Genomic DNA, 17,277 nt, shown 5'->3' with positions numbered 1-17,277 from the left:
TTTTTTTTTTAAGAGGACGATAACATTTTTGTATCTTTTGTGTGACTGCTATTCCTTATTGCTTTCTCCTCTACATTCCATGGCCTGTGCCATGTGAACCCTTTTACATTTTTATTTTTTGTTCATCTTCACCCGAAGATATTTTTCCATTGATTTTTAAGGAGAGTGGAAGAGAGAGGGAAAGACAGAGAGAAACATCGATGTGAGAGAGATACATCGATTGGTTGCCTCCTGCAGGAGCCCCGACTAGGGCCCGGGCCGGGGAGGAGCCTGCAACCAAGGTACATGCCCTTGACCGGAATCGAACCCGAGACCTTTTGGTCTGCAGGCCGATGCTCTATCCACTGAGCCAAACCGGCCAGGGCGTGAACCCTTTTAAATAATTTTCTTGACTGTGTCTTTTGCTGCAGGACACCTAAGAACTTTAAGAGTAGCTAAGTAATTAAAATGAAAGCGACTTAAGGAAAATGAAATAACTCCCTCTGGTCTTTATCTTTTTCTTTCCCCTATCCAATTACAAAAAGCAATGGAGAAAAATAAATGAATTCTGAGCAGCAAGTTGGAAAGAGAGGTCCTGTTCACAGCAATCGCTCTAAGGTCTCAAAAGCAGGTCTGACCCCATCCTTCCTCCCCCATAGATCAGGCCTGGGGAGCGGCAGCTGGGCCTGGCTGGCCGGGAGGCGCATCCTCTCCGAGCAGGGGCCATGGGCTATCCATCCTGGCTGCTCAGGTCTCTCGCCTGGGAGGACATTGCAGGGAGAGGAAGACCACTGTTTGTGCGCCCCCACAAATGTTTTACTGCCTCGTTCTCTGGACCCTCATCCTGTCATTATTGACATGCTAGATGGACTTGGTCCATCTACGAGTAGCCACAGGTAAATAAAATAAAGTTTATTTGGCCACAGGAATGAGTGCCAGACCAGGAAACCACCTTCTCCAGGGGGAAGGACGTAGAGGAGGCGGGGGACAGCTCTGGGCAAGGTGGGGTGTCTGCTCAATGCCCGGCCAGTGCTGGCCTCGGCCCCGCCTCTCCCAGCTCTGGGCCCTGCAGCCTGTCCTCCATGTCCCTGTGTCCGTCAGTGGGGAGGACGGACTGGATGATGCTGAGGCCCCTCTGACTTTGTATTCAGAGTCTCCCGGTGAACAGGGCTGGCCTGAGGGTCTGTGCCTTAGAGCAGGTGGGCACACCGTGGCCTGCAGGCCCGCGCTGGCCTGCCACCTGCCTCCATACAGCCTGCAACCTAAGGATGGCTTTACATGTTTAAATGGTTGGGGGGAGGGGGAGTATAAAAAAATAGAGTAACATCTCATGACATATGAAAATGACATAAAATTCGAATTGCAGTGTCCATCACCACGGTTTTGTGTCTGCGTCGCCCGGGGCTGCTTTTGCGCTACAGGAGTTGAAAGGTTGCCCCAGAGACGGCATGGCCTGCCCCGCCTGAAATACTCGCCCTCCGGCCCTTTCCAGAAAGCCTGCCCACCCCTGGCTTAGAGAAGGAATGCTGTCCCTTGGATGGCCAGTCCACAGCGAGTGGCCCTGAGAACCCAGGGGGAAGGGGACGAGGCAAATCCTCGAGGCTGCCCTGCCCGTAATGGGGAGGCTGATGGAGAACTGGAAGGGTCCTTTGGGGTCATGTGGGCCGGGGTGCTGGCCTGGGCCTCAGCACCAGGAGGCCTCTGGTGGTCACCATGCACCAGAAAAGCAAGGGGGTCTACATAGCAGAGTCCCAGCCAGGGAAGGCAGGAATTCTGTGTGTGCTTACAGAAAACACGTACGCACACACACCACACTCCAGCCCACCAGGCTGGGAACGGGTCTCCTGGAAATAGCCTGGCCCTCACGTTGCCTGTCGGAAGGTGCATCCCAGGGGCCCTCCCGTGGGTCCCCGTGGCAGAGCCGGTCTGCAAGGGTGGGTACCTGAAGGGTGACGTTGAGGGGCTGGAAGTGACACAGCAGGTCCTCCAGCTGAATGAAGTTGGCCGCGGCCACAGACTCGCCGTACACAAAGGAGGTTGGAGACACGATTCTGAAAGAGGAAACCACGACATCCATCATCCCAACCCGTGGTCAAGCCGCCCAAGGTCACCCCTGTCCTGAGAACCCAACCATCTGTCTCAGGAACCTGGCTGTCCCCAGTGTCTTCCAGCAATTGCTCTCCTTCCGGACTCGGTACTTCTCTCTCCTGTTCACGGACATAGCCAGACGTATGCTTTCTAAACAGACGTTTCCAACAGTGACTTCTCACCTTAGGTCAAATCAACAAGCTGCATATGTAAATATGTATTGGGATCATATTTCTAAAACTAGAGGCCTGGTGCACGAAATTCATGCACCGGAAGGGGGTGTCCCTCAGCTCGGCCTGTGCCCTCTTGCAGTCTGAAAGCCCTCAGGGGATGTCCAACTGCCGGCTTAGGCCCGTAGGGGGAGTGGGCCTAAGCCGGCAGTCAGACATTCTTAGCGCTGCCACAGAGGCGGGAAAGACTACCGCCACTGCCACTTGGCTCACCAGCCATGAGCCTGGCTCTGGCTGAGCAGTGCTCCCCCTGTGGGAGCACACTGACTGCCAGGGGGCAGCTCCTGTGTTGAGCAACCGGTCATTCTGCTGTTCGGTCGATTTGCATATTAGCCTTTTATTATATTGGATGATGAGGAAGGCTCTGGTAGCTTTGATTTCAGGTTTTAAAAAAACTGGATTACAAAATTATTCATGTTCTGTTTTGTCACTGAAAAACTTTCTGTAAAGTGAGAAAGATCATGGCAAGCTTTTGGGAAATAAACATAAGTGAATCACAGATTTGGCATCCTAAATTCCACCCTCTGACAGATTCATTTAAAAATTTAAATTTGTCAAACTATTCAAAATTATTAGAAATTCGGCCTTAAAAGTGGCGTCTGTTCGATGGTCGCATTTTTTTTTCAGATTTCTCTCAGGGGCTGTGTGAGACGTGACGAAGAACGCAAGCTCGGTTTGTAGCATGCTTCCCACGTTGCCCGCATCAACATGTCTGAGATGAGACGAGGCCTAAAGTCACTCAAATTTCCAGACGAATAATGGGTTCTAGATGAGATTCTAGAAGCTGTCCACTTGTCTAAAGACCAACAGTGTAAGATTTGGGGTACCGAGTCCGAATGGACAGCAGTGCATCTATTTGCAACGTTAAGTGTATTCCTTTAAAAATGCAGCCAGTCCCAGTATTATCATATGGCAGGACTGGTTCCTGTGCTCGCCCCGTTTTGTGTTCCTGGAGAGATCAGAGGTTGGCCAACTTGTTTAACCAATGGCTTCCTCTGAGGCTGTTCACACCTCCCAGCGAGGCCGCCCTGGGCCCGACAGCAGGATCAGACAACAGGATCAAGGGAGCCAGTGTTTTCTCTGTGGTCCCCGGGGACAGGGCTCAGTTCAGGGCACATTCTCACTGTGCCTCTGACGAAACAAGCAAATAAACTACATGGTTAAAAACAGAGCCGTGAACAAGGCAAATCTACATGCTAATGAGCAGATACAGTCCACCAGTGCCTCAAGTCTGAAGCCCGTGATGAAAAATGCCAGGAGCGCAGGCCTGCCCATGCCCGGGCCCCCGGCAGCGTGCGCGATGGCGGTGATGGCTCCTTCTGCGATGCGCTCGCGTTTCCGCTGCTGGCCACCGGGGCCCAGAGCACTTGGAAACTGAAAAAAGGGAAATTCTGAACCTCCAGAAAGGTCAGCTTGCACTGGGAGCAGGGTTCAGTGGATTCTCATTTGATCCAGACGGATTATGCAAATGCTTCCCCCACCATCCAAGAGGTCTGTGCTCTGTTACCCGAAGCCTGAAACAGGAGCTGGGTTCTCACTTTCCCAGCCCTGGGCTTTGGCTGGTAACGGACAGGGCTGTTTTGGGGCCGCAGCCCTGCTTTCCAGCAATGCCAGCAGCCGGATGGCCTGGACGTCGCCTGCCAGGGGGTGAGCCCATCCCGAGGGTCCCCTGCCCACTCCAGACCAGCAGACATTGGGCAGGCTCTGCAGGAGGGGTTAACAGAGACACAAAGCCAGCGCCACTGCGAGCCAGCCAGGCACTGGGACAGCTGTGGCTGCAGCCTCTGGCTGGCCCCGCAGCCTCTGGCTGAGATGTTAATCCCAGGAATCATGCTGCCTGCTGCCATGAGGCGCTCTGGAGGGGTGGGTGCTGGGATACTTGCATATAAAGGTGGACAGGACGTTCAAAGAAACGAAGGGCCTTAAACTTGTCGTCAAGCTTCTTGTGTTACCTGCCAGGTGGGTGGGTGGTGGGAAGAGGGGGAAATGAGGAGGGAGGAGGGCATGAGTCCCTGAGCTGAGCCTTCACCCTGCATCTCAGAGCTGGGGAGACCGGAGGTGGCCGGGCCACTGACTCCAGGCGACACACGCAAATTCAAGCAAGGCACCGTGTCCCCTGCAGAGCACCTCCGTGTCTGGCCACCCAGGCCTAGGCTACTCACCCCGTGATGGACGTGTCCACTTCGTGCATCAGCGGCACCATCAGCGTGAGGGTGTTGTCGTGCAGGGACTCGGAGCGCTCCGTGTTGCCGCTGTGGGGGAAGAGCAGAGCGAACGCGGTCAGCACCAGGTCTCCGTGCTCCCTATCAGAGCTCAGTCTGCATCCTCCCCCCTCCCCAGGGCCGCTCTGTGCCTGATTCCTCCTCAGCTCTGTTTCTGGGCCCTGTACGGAGCCCCAGGGGGCACACTATGGTCTCGGTGGTGTTCCCCCTCACAAAGATGTCCTGGGGAGCTGCCCCCCCCCCCCATAGGAAACACCAGTGGAGAAGAGAGACCAGGAAGGGGAGGAAGACAATGAAAGCATGTGACCCCGGAGGTGAGGGCTGTGAGCAACTGGCTCGGTCTGGCTGGGGAACGCCGGGAGGCAGTCTTCCCAGCGCAGGGCATGGGAGCTGGGCCCTTGTCCCGCACGGACTCCTGAGACCTGCTGCTGCTGGGGGCGGGGAGTGGGGCCGTTAACTCCCGGTCACCTGCCCTGTGCACACAGGTGAGTGGGGTCCGGACAGAGGAAGCCTCAGGCAGGTGGCGGGGGCCGGGGGCAGGTGAGGGCCGAGGGGAATGGGTGGGCACTGGCAGCCTGAGGACTGCTCTGGGTGCCTGTTCCAGGAACAGCGGACCAGCAAGCTTAGGGCCCCGCAGCCAGGAAGGGATGTGCCGGGCTTCACAGCCGCTTCCCCCCTGGAGGCGGCGCCCTTCTTCCATGGACAGGCAAGCCCAGGAGAGGGGCCCCGACCCACCCCGTCACCATCAATGGTTGGGAGCTCCCGCTGTGGACTTGAGGCTACAGTGTGTCCATAAACAGGCATCCCCTTTGGGGTGAGAAAACACGGGACTGGGATTCTTGTGAGGTCATCCTGGAAAGGTAAAGGCAAGGGAGCAGCAGCTGCTACGCCAGGGACTCCCCACCTGGGACAGGTAAGGAGCGGAGAGGCTAGGTAACGTGCCCCAGGGACCCAGAGCAAACCGGGGCAGCCCGCCTCTTTCACAAGCAGGGCTTTCCCCTGTGAGTCCCTTGCCTGATACGAGGGTTGGGGGCTTGGGGGAGAAATGGGAAGAAGGAAGGGGAGAAAAAGATGTGAGAAGACCTAGTTCCCCTTTACTATTTAATTAAACCTCAAATATGAATCGTGATTATTATTCCGGGGAAGTGACCGCCTTGGTGAAAGGCATGGCTGTTGGGTGCATGTCGCTGGACCCGTAAACAACAATTTACGGTTGTTTCTATCACATGGTGTGAATATGGGGCTCCAGCAGCAAGCCAAGTTCACCCTCCAGGATGGATATGAGTCTCCCAGACCCGCTGAGGTTCTCGCACTTCTCCCATCACACGTTCCCGCCCCCCTGCCCCCCCCATTCCCCCACTGCCTTCCTCTCCCACCCAGCAAGTGCTGAATGCAACACTTCTTAAATAGCGCTCACATCCCCTCTCCCCCTCTCTCCTATTGTTCTGAAACAATGGCGCTCCACGACCCTGACCCCAGACTCCTCATCCGTCTTCCGTCTATGGGGCTCTTCCGTCTATGGGGCGACACCCATCGCTCAGAGGGCAACCACCACCGTTTGCAAAAGCAGCAGGTGCCTCACTCCCTTGCCCTTCCTTCCCGGGGGCAATGAAAGCCAGAGGATCACTGCTATGGGCAGACCAGACAGGAGGCCCGCACGGATGGGGTGGCAACCCCCGGCCTGCCCCTCCTCCCCCCACAGCATCCTGCCAGGTCAGCGGAATCAGTTCCTGTTGGAAGCGCTGCCCCTTGCCCTGCCATGTGTCCAGCCACCTGTGGCCGCTGGCAGCTCAGGCCCAGCAGTGTCGCCTGTCATCAGGGGACTGCTCCGGACGGAGCAGAGTTGAAAAGTTGAGATAAAGAGGCCAGACATCAAAAGGCTTCCCGTCATCCTGCAAGCGTGTGACTGGGGATGCGTCCCCGCGGCCGGCAGAGCACAGCGGCTGAGAGGGGAGCTCTTGAGAAGCTGTTTACTCTCAACATTGTGTCCTCCTGAATCCACACGCGGGCAAGAGGCCTTCAAAGGGTGGTGACGGGAAGAAGGCGGGATCCTAGCTTTCAAGATAAGGAGCTTTAAGGAGCTTTCCATCACGGCAGGAAGTGGGGGGCTGTGGGTGCCCTCGGGGGCAGTCAGACCAGATTGGCACTAAAGTCTGGGAATGTTCTGCTGCGCATGTAACAGATAATACAGCTTCCTTAACATTGGTGACTCAAAGAATTAGGAGAGCTGATCTTTAATAGTTAAGCTACCGAGGCTAGGGGTTCTCCCCATGCTATACAGAAGGAGGTGTTCTTGCATTTAGTAAGTTATCAGCGCTGTATTTGGTAAACAGTAGCTTAATATTTGGTAAATATTTGCTTGATAGATGTCCGCCGAGTGAAAATGCGCCCCAGAGGGCAGACTCAGCAGCAGAAGCCGAAGGTATCTCTGGCCGCCTACAGGCTGAGGTTGAGCTGGGTTTTCCCTTTTCCAAAGGGTAAGAGTCAGCTTTGAACACCTGCAGAGCCCCGTGAGCGCTCACAGCACCTGTGAACCTAGGCCTGGCCTGTCCCACAAGCCCTGCTGTGAGCCTGGAGGGCTCAGAAGCGGCCCAGGAGAAGGGGAGAGGGCCAGTAAGAGCAAGAGAGCGCCCCCAAGGCAAGTTTCCCTCCACACTGTTGTTATGGATTTGTGAACTTGCTTGGAGACTTGAAGTGACTGCAGGACTTTGCATCACCCAAGAGTGACCTGAGAATGCATAGGACCCTCCTAGATGTCCTCCAAGGACAGGGAGAGACAGGGTAGCTGTGCAAGCAGAACTAGACAAGCACACCACCCGCGCCCCGCCCCCCCCCCCCCCAATCTGGTTCCACCAGCACTTTGGGGCTTTATCACGCATAACCATTTCCTCCTCCTCCTCAGCATCCTGGGCATCCTGGCAGCATGGCCAGAACTCCGTCTTTTCGGGTTCCAGCAGCACTTGCCTTTGGAAAACAAAGTTGAAACCCCTCTTACCTCTGAGCAGTAATGATGAAGCTGAGAACTTCTTCTTCTCCAGACAGATGGCTTGTATCGAAGATCACACTGAATTCATACTAGAAGAAAGAGACATGGCATCAGCAGGCATCCCGCATTAAACGGTTAGCTACAACCGTCCCCGCTTATGACCCCTGGAAACTCAAGCTTTATTTGTATGCACATGTATTTTATTAATGTTTCTATTGATTTTAGAGAGAGAGAAACATCAATGTAAGGGAGAAACAGCGATCGGTTGCTTCCCATACCCACCCCAACCAGGGGTTGAACCCACAACTTGGGTACATGCCCTGACCGGGAATTGAACCAGTGACCTTTCAGTGCACTGGGCAATGCTCAACCGACTGAGCCACACTGGCCAGGGTTGTATGCATATCTTTTTGATCGTCGGTCCTGAGACACAGCTTTAACAGTAAAAACCACCCTGCCAAGAGGCACACGGTCCTTTTCAACAACTGAGGTTCTCTTTAGGAAGTGATATGTTTGTCTCTTAAACCAGGACTTGCTAAATTTCACTCACACACCATGTTCCAAATTTTTGGCCACCTCTGCATACTGTATCCCCTGTGTATTTGCTTAATATTTTTATTGCCTCACTCACTTTGTCTAAAGACTATTTTAAAAGGAAAATGTATACCACTATCACAGATGGGAATCCAAGATCACTTGCCATAAAAAGAAGGTAGTCATCAAATAGGTGTAATGAAAACAAAGCCATGCTGACTTTTGTTGCCTGCTGAAGGCTCTGAGCCTCAGGTCTGTTCTGTTTTGGTAAGAGGGAGATAAACAAGTGACAGTGAGGTGCTAAAGGTATGTAACCCTATTGTAGACCTTATCCTGGATGTGGTCAGAGTTGAAAAAGCGTTGTAAAGATAATAACTTTCTCACTGTAAGAATCCATGTTGTTTAGTGCTGTGTCCATATGTCACCTAAAATCATCTCAGGTACCTCCAGTGGTGAGCATCCTGTCATTTGGGGAACACTGCCCTAAGCACATGTTTTTCACTATACACACACACACACACACACACACACACATTACACACACACATTACACACACACACACACACACACACACACACACACGTATATATCAGGCATGTGTAGGAATGTGGGAGGAACCCTTGGATTGGGGTTAGAGAACCAGGCTCTATCACAAACTGACCATGTGATCATCGCCAAGACACTTAACCTATTTGCATTTCAATAAAAAGAAGAGGGTGGACAAAATGATTCTTAAATTCCTTTAAGCTCTGAGAGTCTATGACTTATTTAGTACCTAATGGTTAGGTTCCTTGATGACTAATTCTAGGCTCTAGTCTAACGTTGGAAGATTGGAATCTACTGAACTGAATGCTGCCTGAAAGGACCGGACCTTGGACCGTCACACTGGACCATCATCTACAGTGGCCACTGAACATCCCTATCTAGACAGACATTTCTGTTGCTGTGGGACTGGTCAGCTTACAGGGGTCAGGACAGGAAGCGAAGCTGGACGACACAAAGGAAGGAAAGTCAAGGGTCTTGTCCCAGCAAAGAGTCAGAACTGGCAGAAGATGTGAACACACTGGACACCAAGGTGAGGTGAGAAGCAAAAGATCTGGGCAAGAAGCCAAAATCAGAGACGGAGGCCTGGGAGAACAGAAGGTCAGAGACACAGCTAACCAGAGTGAGCCGGCCGGGCAGTCAGGATGCTCGGCAGGTGGTCTGGAGCCCAATGACCCACAGGGTCTGGGGGACCAGGAAGGGCAAGCCAGGCTGTGGACAGAGGGAGCCCGTGCCCCTGCCTAGTCACTTCTTGAGCTTTTCCCAGGGAATTTCCCCCCGATCCCCGACTCGACGTTTATCCTTGCTACAGGTCTTAACCTTTGTATGTGGGAGGACGGCAACGCATCCCCGCGTAGGGAAAAAAGTCAATATTCCAACATTCATACTTCTGCTGGCTCCATATTTTGAAAATGAATGAATTTTGACAACATTTAATGCCCCAGATTTCAATATCCCCTTGTTTTCATTTTCATGATGACCTTCTCTTTATGGCAAGTGATCCTGGGTCTACTTGTGCCTGGGATATAAATTCTCCTTTACAAATAATCTTTAGACTAAAACTAGTAAGGCACGCCTTAGGTTTGATTTGGGATGTAGACTGAATTTCATAATAAAATGGCAACTGTGAAAAATCTTTCCATTGTCTCTTTGCTATTGCTCAATAGATTTCCATTAAATTGGTGTGTGATGTGCCACATACATTACTATCGGACGTTGGACCATTATATTGATTTCCACGGTTCAGGGTACTCCTTCCTCATCCAACTTGGAGTCTAACAGAACTTGGCCTCTATTCTGCCAGCTACTAGTAACCCCTTTTCTAAGGCCAGCCACCATGAGGTTTCCCTTCTCCTGGGATGCATGTGGGCAGCTGAGAACGAGAACCAGAAAAAGGCTTAGCAATCGTGGATGTTAAGAGCCACAGACTTTTTTAGAGCAGGTTCTTCCAATAAGGCTGATGGGTTCAATGGTTTTTAAGAAACGAGCAAATCTTCTTTCTCACTAGAACATTTCCAAAATTGGTTTCTTAAACAGCTACCATGCACTGGGGCCAGAAAGTCTTAGGAATTAAAATGATTTGATTCTATGACATAGGCAGGAGAGAAGGATCAAGCTCTCATTTATTCTAGGGGGGAAAAGGTAGACAAAGGAAGATGACCTTTTCTTCAAATCATAGCAGGAAAAATAGCTTCCAGTTCATAAGGCAGGCCTGGTCTTTTAGACTCTAGTGTTATCTCCAAAAATCACATCTTCTACGTACGCCTCTCTGCATCTCCTTATAAGGATGGCACCTGTGAGAATGCCCCGTGAATGTCTGAATATGCTGTGCCCTGGTATTGCTTGAGCTTAGAAAATGCGGCTCCTTATAAATATCTAAATGGCTGTCATTTCTTTTACTTAAAAAAGAGAAGTGCAATGCAATTTTATTTATGTTTTAAGCATTTGAAGAAGTCTCTTAAGAAAACTGTGAGTGCCCAGGGGGGTCAGGACTGTAGGTCACTAGGCCAGACCGCCCACATCGTCTCCTATGTTGCCTCTGGGACCCAAAGTGGCGTGCAATGTCCCAGAAAAAAAAATCATGTCAAGGAGGCCAACCAGATGCTGCCTGCCAAATTGCTCAGACCATGCTGTGTCTCTCACATTTGGGGCATGGCATGAGGGTCAAAGAGAAAGACCACGTGACCATGGCCCCTCTGGAGTAGACTGCCATGGACAAGAGGGTTACCATACCCCAGCTCCTGCAGGAGGAAACCTCGGGGGAGGCAGCTGGCCGGAGTCAGGGGCTAGTGGGAGGGTCTGGCGGCTGCTCCCAAGGAAGTGCCCCACTCCACCCCTTACCTTCGACTTGGACCTCATGAAAGGGAATCCCACGCTGCATTTGAGGAAGTCCGATTCCAGCAGTTCACAGGAAATGCCCATTTCCTCCTGAAAGAGAGAAAAACACCAACAGATGGGCCGGCTGCCCAAGACAGATGTGGACATGGCCTCGGGGAGGCAGATGGAGACCTCGGCAGACAACAGCCCCTGTTGGCTGTGGGGGGACGAGGAGCCTCTGACCAGCACGAGTCCCAGGCCTCCTCTGGTGCCCACCTTTCTGCTGGTTCCCTGGGAAGACAGGTGCAGGGGACAGAACCACTCTTCACTAACATGTGGGCTCGGAACCCCCGTGCTCTCCTGGGACACAGGATGGGGCCACATTTGAGCTGGACACCTCCTACGGTTTGATTGAAAAGGCAGCCCCATTGTCTTTCTGGCCCTTTCTCCTAAGCCCACGCCCTAATCCCACCTTTCAAGACCTTGCTAGTGTAGGAAAGTCAAACTCTAAGAAAATGACACCCACAAAAACACAGGGATTCTTTCTACAGCCCAGAGAAGTGAGGAGGGCTGAACGGCTCCCCTGCAAGCCTCCCCGGGGTGGGTCAAGGGCAAGGACAGGTTAGCCCAACCGCCATGGACTCTTCATGTGGTGGCCCGAGAACCAGGGGAGGGGCACAGGGAGCCGCGTTTTCCCGCTGGAACACATGGTTTACAGCCAAGGTCAGACGAAAGCCAGGAGGCTCTTCATACCCTCCCTGACCCCCGGCTTCTCCAGGTCACTGCAGCCAATCAGGACTTCCAAGGGGAGTTGGTATGTTTGCAGACTTTGGAGAACGGGAGGCACAAGGCGGAGCTAGCCCCTGCTGAGGGTCTAGAGCAGGGGTCCTCAAACTTTTTAAACAGGGGGCCAGTTCACTGTCCCTCAGACCGTTGGAGGGCCGGACTATAGTTTTAAAAAAACTATGAACAAATTCCTATGCACACTGCACATATCTTATTTTGAAGTAAAAAAAAAAAACCAAAACGGCAAAAACACCCGCATGTGGCACACGGGCCGTAGTTTGAGGACGCCTGGTCTACAAGCTCTGAGACAATGAAGTTCAATGGGACCATGTGACCTCCCCAAGGTCATTCTAAAACCCGTCTCCTTCCCTGTTCCACACAATGGCAGACAAAAGGAACCAATCCCTGTGGATCCAGCTCTGAAATGCTGCCTGTGCTTCCGGCTCCAATTTCCCAGACCCCACACCTCAGCTCAGACCAGCTGTTCCAGTCCTTCAGACAAGTACGACGAAAATTTCCTATTGTGTACAATCAGGGGGGAAAAAAGTGACCACTTACTATAATATGCCTATTCAGTTATAAATTATAAGCATATACTACCATACTTACATATCAGGAACATTATCAAACACACAAAAAGTACAAATGCTAAAAGATAACCAATCCATGGACTTAGAAGTCAAGATAGCAACTGGGGAGGCAGTGAGTGGAGGCGGCTGCCTGGGTGCTGGGAATATCCTGGGGTGCGATCATTGTGAAATTCCATGAGCTGGGCACTTAATGATTTGTGTAATTTGGTCTGTTTGTTAAACAGCAATAAAACTTGACTAAAAAAAAAAAATAGCAACAAAACAAAAATCCCTCCAAAATACAATGAAATGAAAAATAGGAGACATAGAAATAGCAAAGGCAACTCTATCCCTTTAGCATCCAATCTTGGAGATGACTGATGTCCGGGATTACACGTTTTCTACTGGCTCTCAGGGACCTTGGCGAGCGTTTCTCCCTCGGACTCGGGACCCCGTGCGTTGGAATCCGTTGGGAAGCATATTAAAAAACACAGATTCCTGGGCTGCATCCCAGTCGTCTCTGAGTGGACAACTGAGTCGATTCTGAGACTGTGGGGCCTGGGCAAAGCGCTAAGGGACAACGTGGGTGAGTGCTTGGGAGCCACTGCCACGAGCTTTCCTTTCTTTGGCCCATCCAACCAGAGGGGCCTTCTTAAAACATGCCTCTCTCCACTGCAAACAGGATGGAGCTTAAAACCCATCTGGACCCATATTTCCTGTCACTGTCCCCCTGCCCCATGGAGCACACACATTGCTATTCTACAAACACCCTGACCCGGTATCATTTCCACATCTCTGTGTAGGTGGTTTCTCAGCCCTACCCCAAGGCTTTCTTCACCCACCTTGGCCCCCAAACGCTAGGGGTGGTGAGTTCACATACAGAACATGGTTACGGTGCAGGGTTCAGGATGGGCCCTGAGCATCCCTGGGGAGCTGAGTCATCCATCAGCTACCAGGATGGTGACAGATGTTAGTCCCTGAACTTGAAGAGCTCAGAGACTAGAAGGGGACGTCCTCCCAGCAGAGAAGCAGACATTTACACGGCAGTGTGAGGGGCTGCCCTTGGAACCTGGGGGACGTGTGTTGGCCATTCCCATAAGGAAAACCAGAGGATAATTTCTCAAATGTTGTCTCAAGACCTGCATGTCCCAAGGATGGGTCTTAATGGTTCCCTGTGGGTGGCCTCTGGTCACCATCCTCCTCCTCCTACTCCTCACCCCAGAAGCAAATGCCCACCACTGGCCCAACGAAAAGCTCCTCTAACTTCTAGCTCATTGGCTTGTGGGCCTCAGAGGCAGCAAGCCCAGCCCAGGGTGACCTTCGCTCTCGGTTTCCCTGGGACAGTCCTGGTTCATGTCTGTCATCTGGGTGTAATTACTCTCAAGAGCGTCCCGGCATAAATATAAATTACGTGATGACTCAACCCCTCCAAACTCCTTTTGTAACGCTCAAGCACTCGCTGGAAATGCCTTTCACGCCAGGAGAGAGGTTTTCAATGTAAGTCGAAGGCCTGTCTGCTCTTGACCATGTGTTGCCCCGAAGACATCTTCAGTGTGTGCATGTGTGTGAAGGAGGGACTGTGCCTTCAAACATTTACGCTGGAACTTGACGGGACCTCGGTTTGCTTAGCTTTGCCTGAGACGGCTCTGGATTAGTCAAGAGCTGCTGAATGACCTCATGCCTGCTAATTCCAAAACACGAGAACATAACATTTAAACCAGCATCGACTGTACTAGTCCGAGTCTCTCTTCCTCGCAGTCTAATGGAAATGACAAAATCCTGGATGGATCTTGGTGGCGATAAGCAGAGAGAGCGAGAAGCAAAGACATCTCTAGGAATGAGCGTGCTCAGGACTGGCTCGTGCTCCTGGATGATGCTCCAGACTGGATGCCAGGGAGCACCCTCCTGCCACCTGTCAGCGCCAGTCCAGCTTCCTGTGGCTACTGGAGCCGCCCAGACCAAAAGGCTCTTCCATTCTAAGCCCTGCTCTCCGACTAAATTCTGTCTGGGAGGTATGACACCCTCCCCCACAAGCATTCTGCAGCCGAACGACTGACACGGTGCAAAAGGCCGCCCTCTGCCTCCAGGTGGGACCAGCTGTGCCGTGCAACTCATGATCCAGAGTTTGGCCGGAACTGGCCAGGCAGACTCCGGCCGAGCGCACAGACCCCTTTGCCTCCTTCCTCCGCCCCATCCTGTGCCCCTCATTCCTCTTCTCCCAAGAGCATTTCCCCCAATAAATCACCGGCACAGGAATCCCCATCTCAGGTTCTGCCTCTAATGAATCTGACCTCAGAGAATACTCGTTACAGATGCGGCTTGGGAATGAGGGCCACGGGAACGCGCTGGGCATTTGCTACCAGGTGGGGAGAGGCGACAGAAGGGGACACTCACCTGCTAAGATCGCTCATTTAAATCCATCCTAGCCAAGAGGAAACTTTCTTAATTGTCCATCAGGGGAGCTCTTAGCCTCCAAGAAGCCTCTGCACCCCCTTTGTCTGGTTTCAGATCAGGCCCAGGTATAACCTTAAATACCAGGGTCAGGAAGGAGCCACGTACCCTGCTGATAGTCAGGCGGGCACACTGTAGGCACAGAGACCCAGAGAAGCTTTAAAAAAATGAGTTCTGGGAGAATTGAAGGAACTCAGCTGTCCCCTGCTTTAGGCGACATCCGTGGACAGTGTTCCTTCGGGGGTTGCGTCTTACCTCTGCCAGGCAACTGGTGCCCACCAGGAGGTATATGGGGGTGATCCAGGGACCAGGATTCTCCTTGGCTCTGGTTCCTGCCATGTCCCTGGAGAACCTGACTTTAGCACTGTTGCAAAACTCCGGATTATCAGCTCTCAGCCCTCGGGAATGCGGGCCAAGTGAACGAGCTGTCTCTCCTCTGACCCTGCCTGCCAGCCAGTGTAGACATCTGATCACCCGATTCACATACAGGGCAAATGTACCACAGCATAAAACGGCACCCTCGCTGAAAAAGACCCAGTCATCCATGAAATCCACGAACGTCGTGTTGGAAAACTGCTCCCACCACTGAGACCATTGATAAACCTGCATCTGGCAGCGACGGGTCAGTTACCTGCTGGAGAAACCACCAAGCCCCCCGGATGATAACTCGCTAAGCTGCTTCAGAAGATGAGGATTTAAATGAAAGTATCCAGGGAGCCCTTGGGCAAACGAGACCATTGTAAAGAAGACCTTTTTGTGACGGCGCTTAAAAAAAGGCAAACGATAAAGCCAAGAAAACGTTACTTTATGACATAGGAGGGATGCTCACCTCCCAACGCGGCCCATCCAGCACGCAACGCCTTCTTTCGTTTCAGAAACGGGTGCACCGGCTTTTTAAAGATGCTAATAAAGCAAGTGAGCGCTTGCCTTGGGTCGAAGATACCCTTGACAGTTATAATCACACTGTTACGAAAGCTGTTAAATGGAGGATAATATAAACTTATCTTCATAATTTTTAGTTTCATTTTTCAAGGAAAGTTCCAATCAAAACTTTTAAAAAAACTTTTACTATGCAATTTTGGACCCTATTTTAAGAAGAGTCACAGAACCAGCTTTTCCCCCAGTCCTGCTTTTCTTTGGCGAACAAGGACATCCAATGCTGTACAACGCTATCAGGGTTTCTCCTTGGAGATTATAAGTGATTCAATTAAAAAATATATATATATATATTTTTCCAGTTTTTAACCAACACACGTTACACTCAGGATCAGGAAACCACCAATTAACATTATTTATTTATTTACTTAAATATGTTTTTATTGATTTCAGAGAAGAAGGGAGAGGGAAAGAGATAGAAACATCAATGATGAGAGAGAATCATTGATCAGCTGCCTTCTGCACGCCCCCCACTGGGGATGGAGCCCGCAACCCAGGCACGTGCCCCCGAACCATGACCTCCTGGTTCATTGGTCGACACTCAACCACTGAGTCACGCCAGCTGGGCCCAATGAACATTTTTAGGGCATAATGACGGAAAGCTTGGTTTGGGCACCTCTGTGTTCTCAGCGCCTGGCATGGAGCTGGTCCCTGAGGAGACCCCGAGTTTGCATGGATTACATGATCAGGCCTTGGCACATCAGGGATTCAGATGAAGGGGGTCTCATTGGCTGGTCTGCCTGGCATGGCAGCTGCTTGCCTTGGCAAGCCCCTCTCTTTTCCAGACATACCTCGGCTGTCCTGGCCCCAGGAGCGCGGCCAGCGGGGCCGAGCTCCAGCCCTGTGTGTAGCGTGCGGTGGTTGGCAGGAAGGATCAGATCATGAGGCTGGGGGGCCTCCGTGGCTCTCGGGCTCCCGCCTCCCGATCACACAGCATTTGGTTTCACGGTGGAGCGGGGCTTTATCTGACCACCAACACACTGCTCTTTGGGGAGCAGCAAAGTCCGGTGCTGGGCTTATGCTCAGCGCCAGGGCGCGTCTGAAATTTGATTTCCCACCTTCCACTTCCCACACGTGTTTGTCAAACGGAAGATGACCCCGATGGCCCCATGTCTGTCTGCCAGGGTGGCAGTCTGGTGCTCCTCTAAAACCCGTCCCCCCCAGGCCCGCCAGGTGGCCCCTGGGAGCTGGTAAGAGATGCCTCCATGTTAAGTCAGTTAACAGAGAATTCAGCTGAGTTTTGGTGGCATTGTATGCCAGGTTCCATAATCGACTGAGGAGTCAGAGGTGAGCAGGGGCTCCCAATACCTTGGCCCAATGAGTTAACTCCTAGGAGAAACTTCATTGGCCCGACTCAGTGGTGAGTCAGCCCGAGACTCACCAGAATAAACAGTCGTGCGCTCAGAGGGGAGGCCTCTGGGACAAGGCCCACGGAGTCCTACCCGGGAGGAAAAGCACATGAGCTCGCAGCATGGAAGTTTGGCATTAGTGTCCCAACTTTTAAAAAAAATGTGTTTTTTTAAAAAATTGATTTTAGAGAGATAGTAAGGGAGAGAGGGAGAGAGGAGAGAGGAGAGAGGGAGGGAGGGAGGGAGGGAGGGAGGGAGGGAGAGAGAGAGAGAGAGTGAGTGAGAGA

General features: G+C 52.1%; 1 protein-coding gene across 2 annotated transcripts in view; it reads right to left on the bottom strand.

The window, feature by feature from the left end:
• The window catches only part of ITGA9 (integrin subunit alpha 9), a 273,816-nt gene that overhangs the window by 54,117 nt on the left and 202,422 nt on the right, over positions 1-17,277 (bottom strand). For both annotated transcript variants that reach the window (XM_079794406.1, XM_079794407.1), the window contains 4 exons: positions 10,924-11,010; positions 7,515-7,594; positions 4,460-4,549; positions 1,922-2,030 (listed from right to left, as the gene is read on the bottom strand). In XM_079794406.1, the coding sequence (XP_079650532.1) occupies positions 1,922-2,030; positions 4,460-4,549; positions 7,515-7,594; positions 10,924-11,010 (366 nt within the window). The remainder of the gene's footprint in view (positions 1-1,921; positions 2,031-4,459; positions 4,550-7,514; positions 7,595-10,923; positions 11,011-17,277) is intronic.

The sequence above is a fragment of the Cnephaeus nilssonii genome (assembly GCF_951640355.1).
Source record: "Cnephaeus nilssonii genome assembly, chromosome: 17".
Classification (NCBI taxonomy): Eukaryota; Metazoa; Chordata; class Mammalia; order Chiroptera; family Vespertilionidae; genus Cnephaeus; species Cnephaeus nilssonii.
This window is presented reverse-complemented; position numbering and strand designations above follow the sequence as displayed.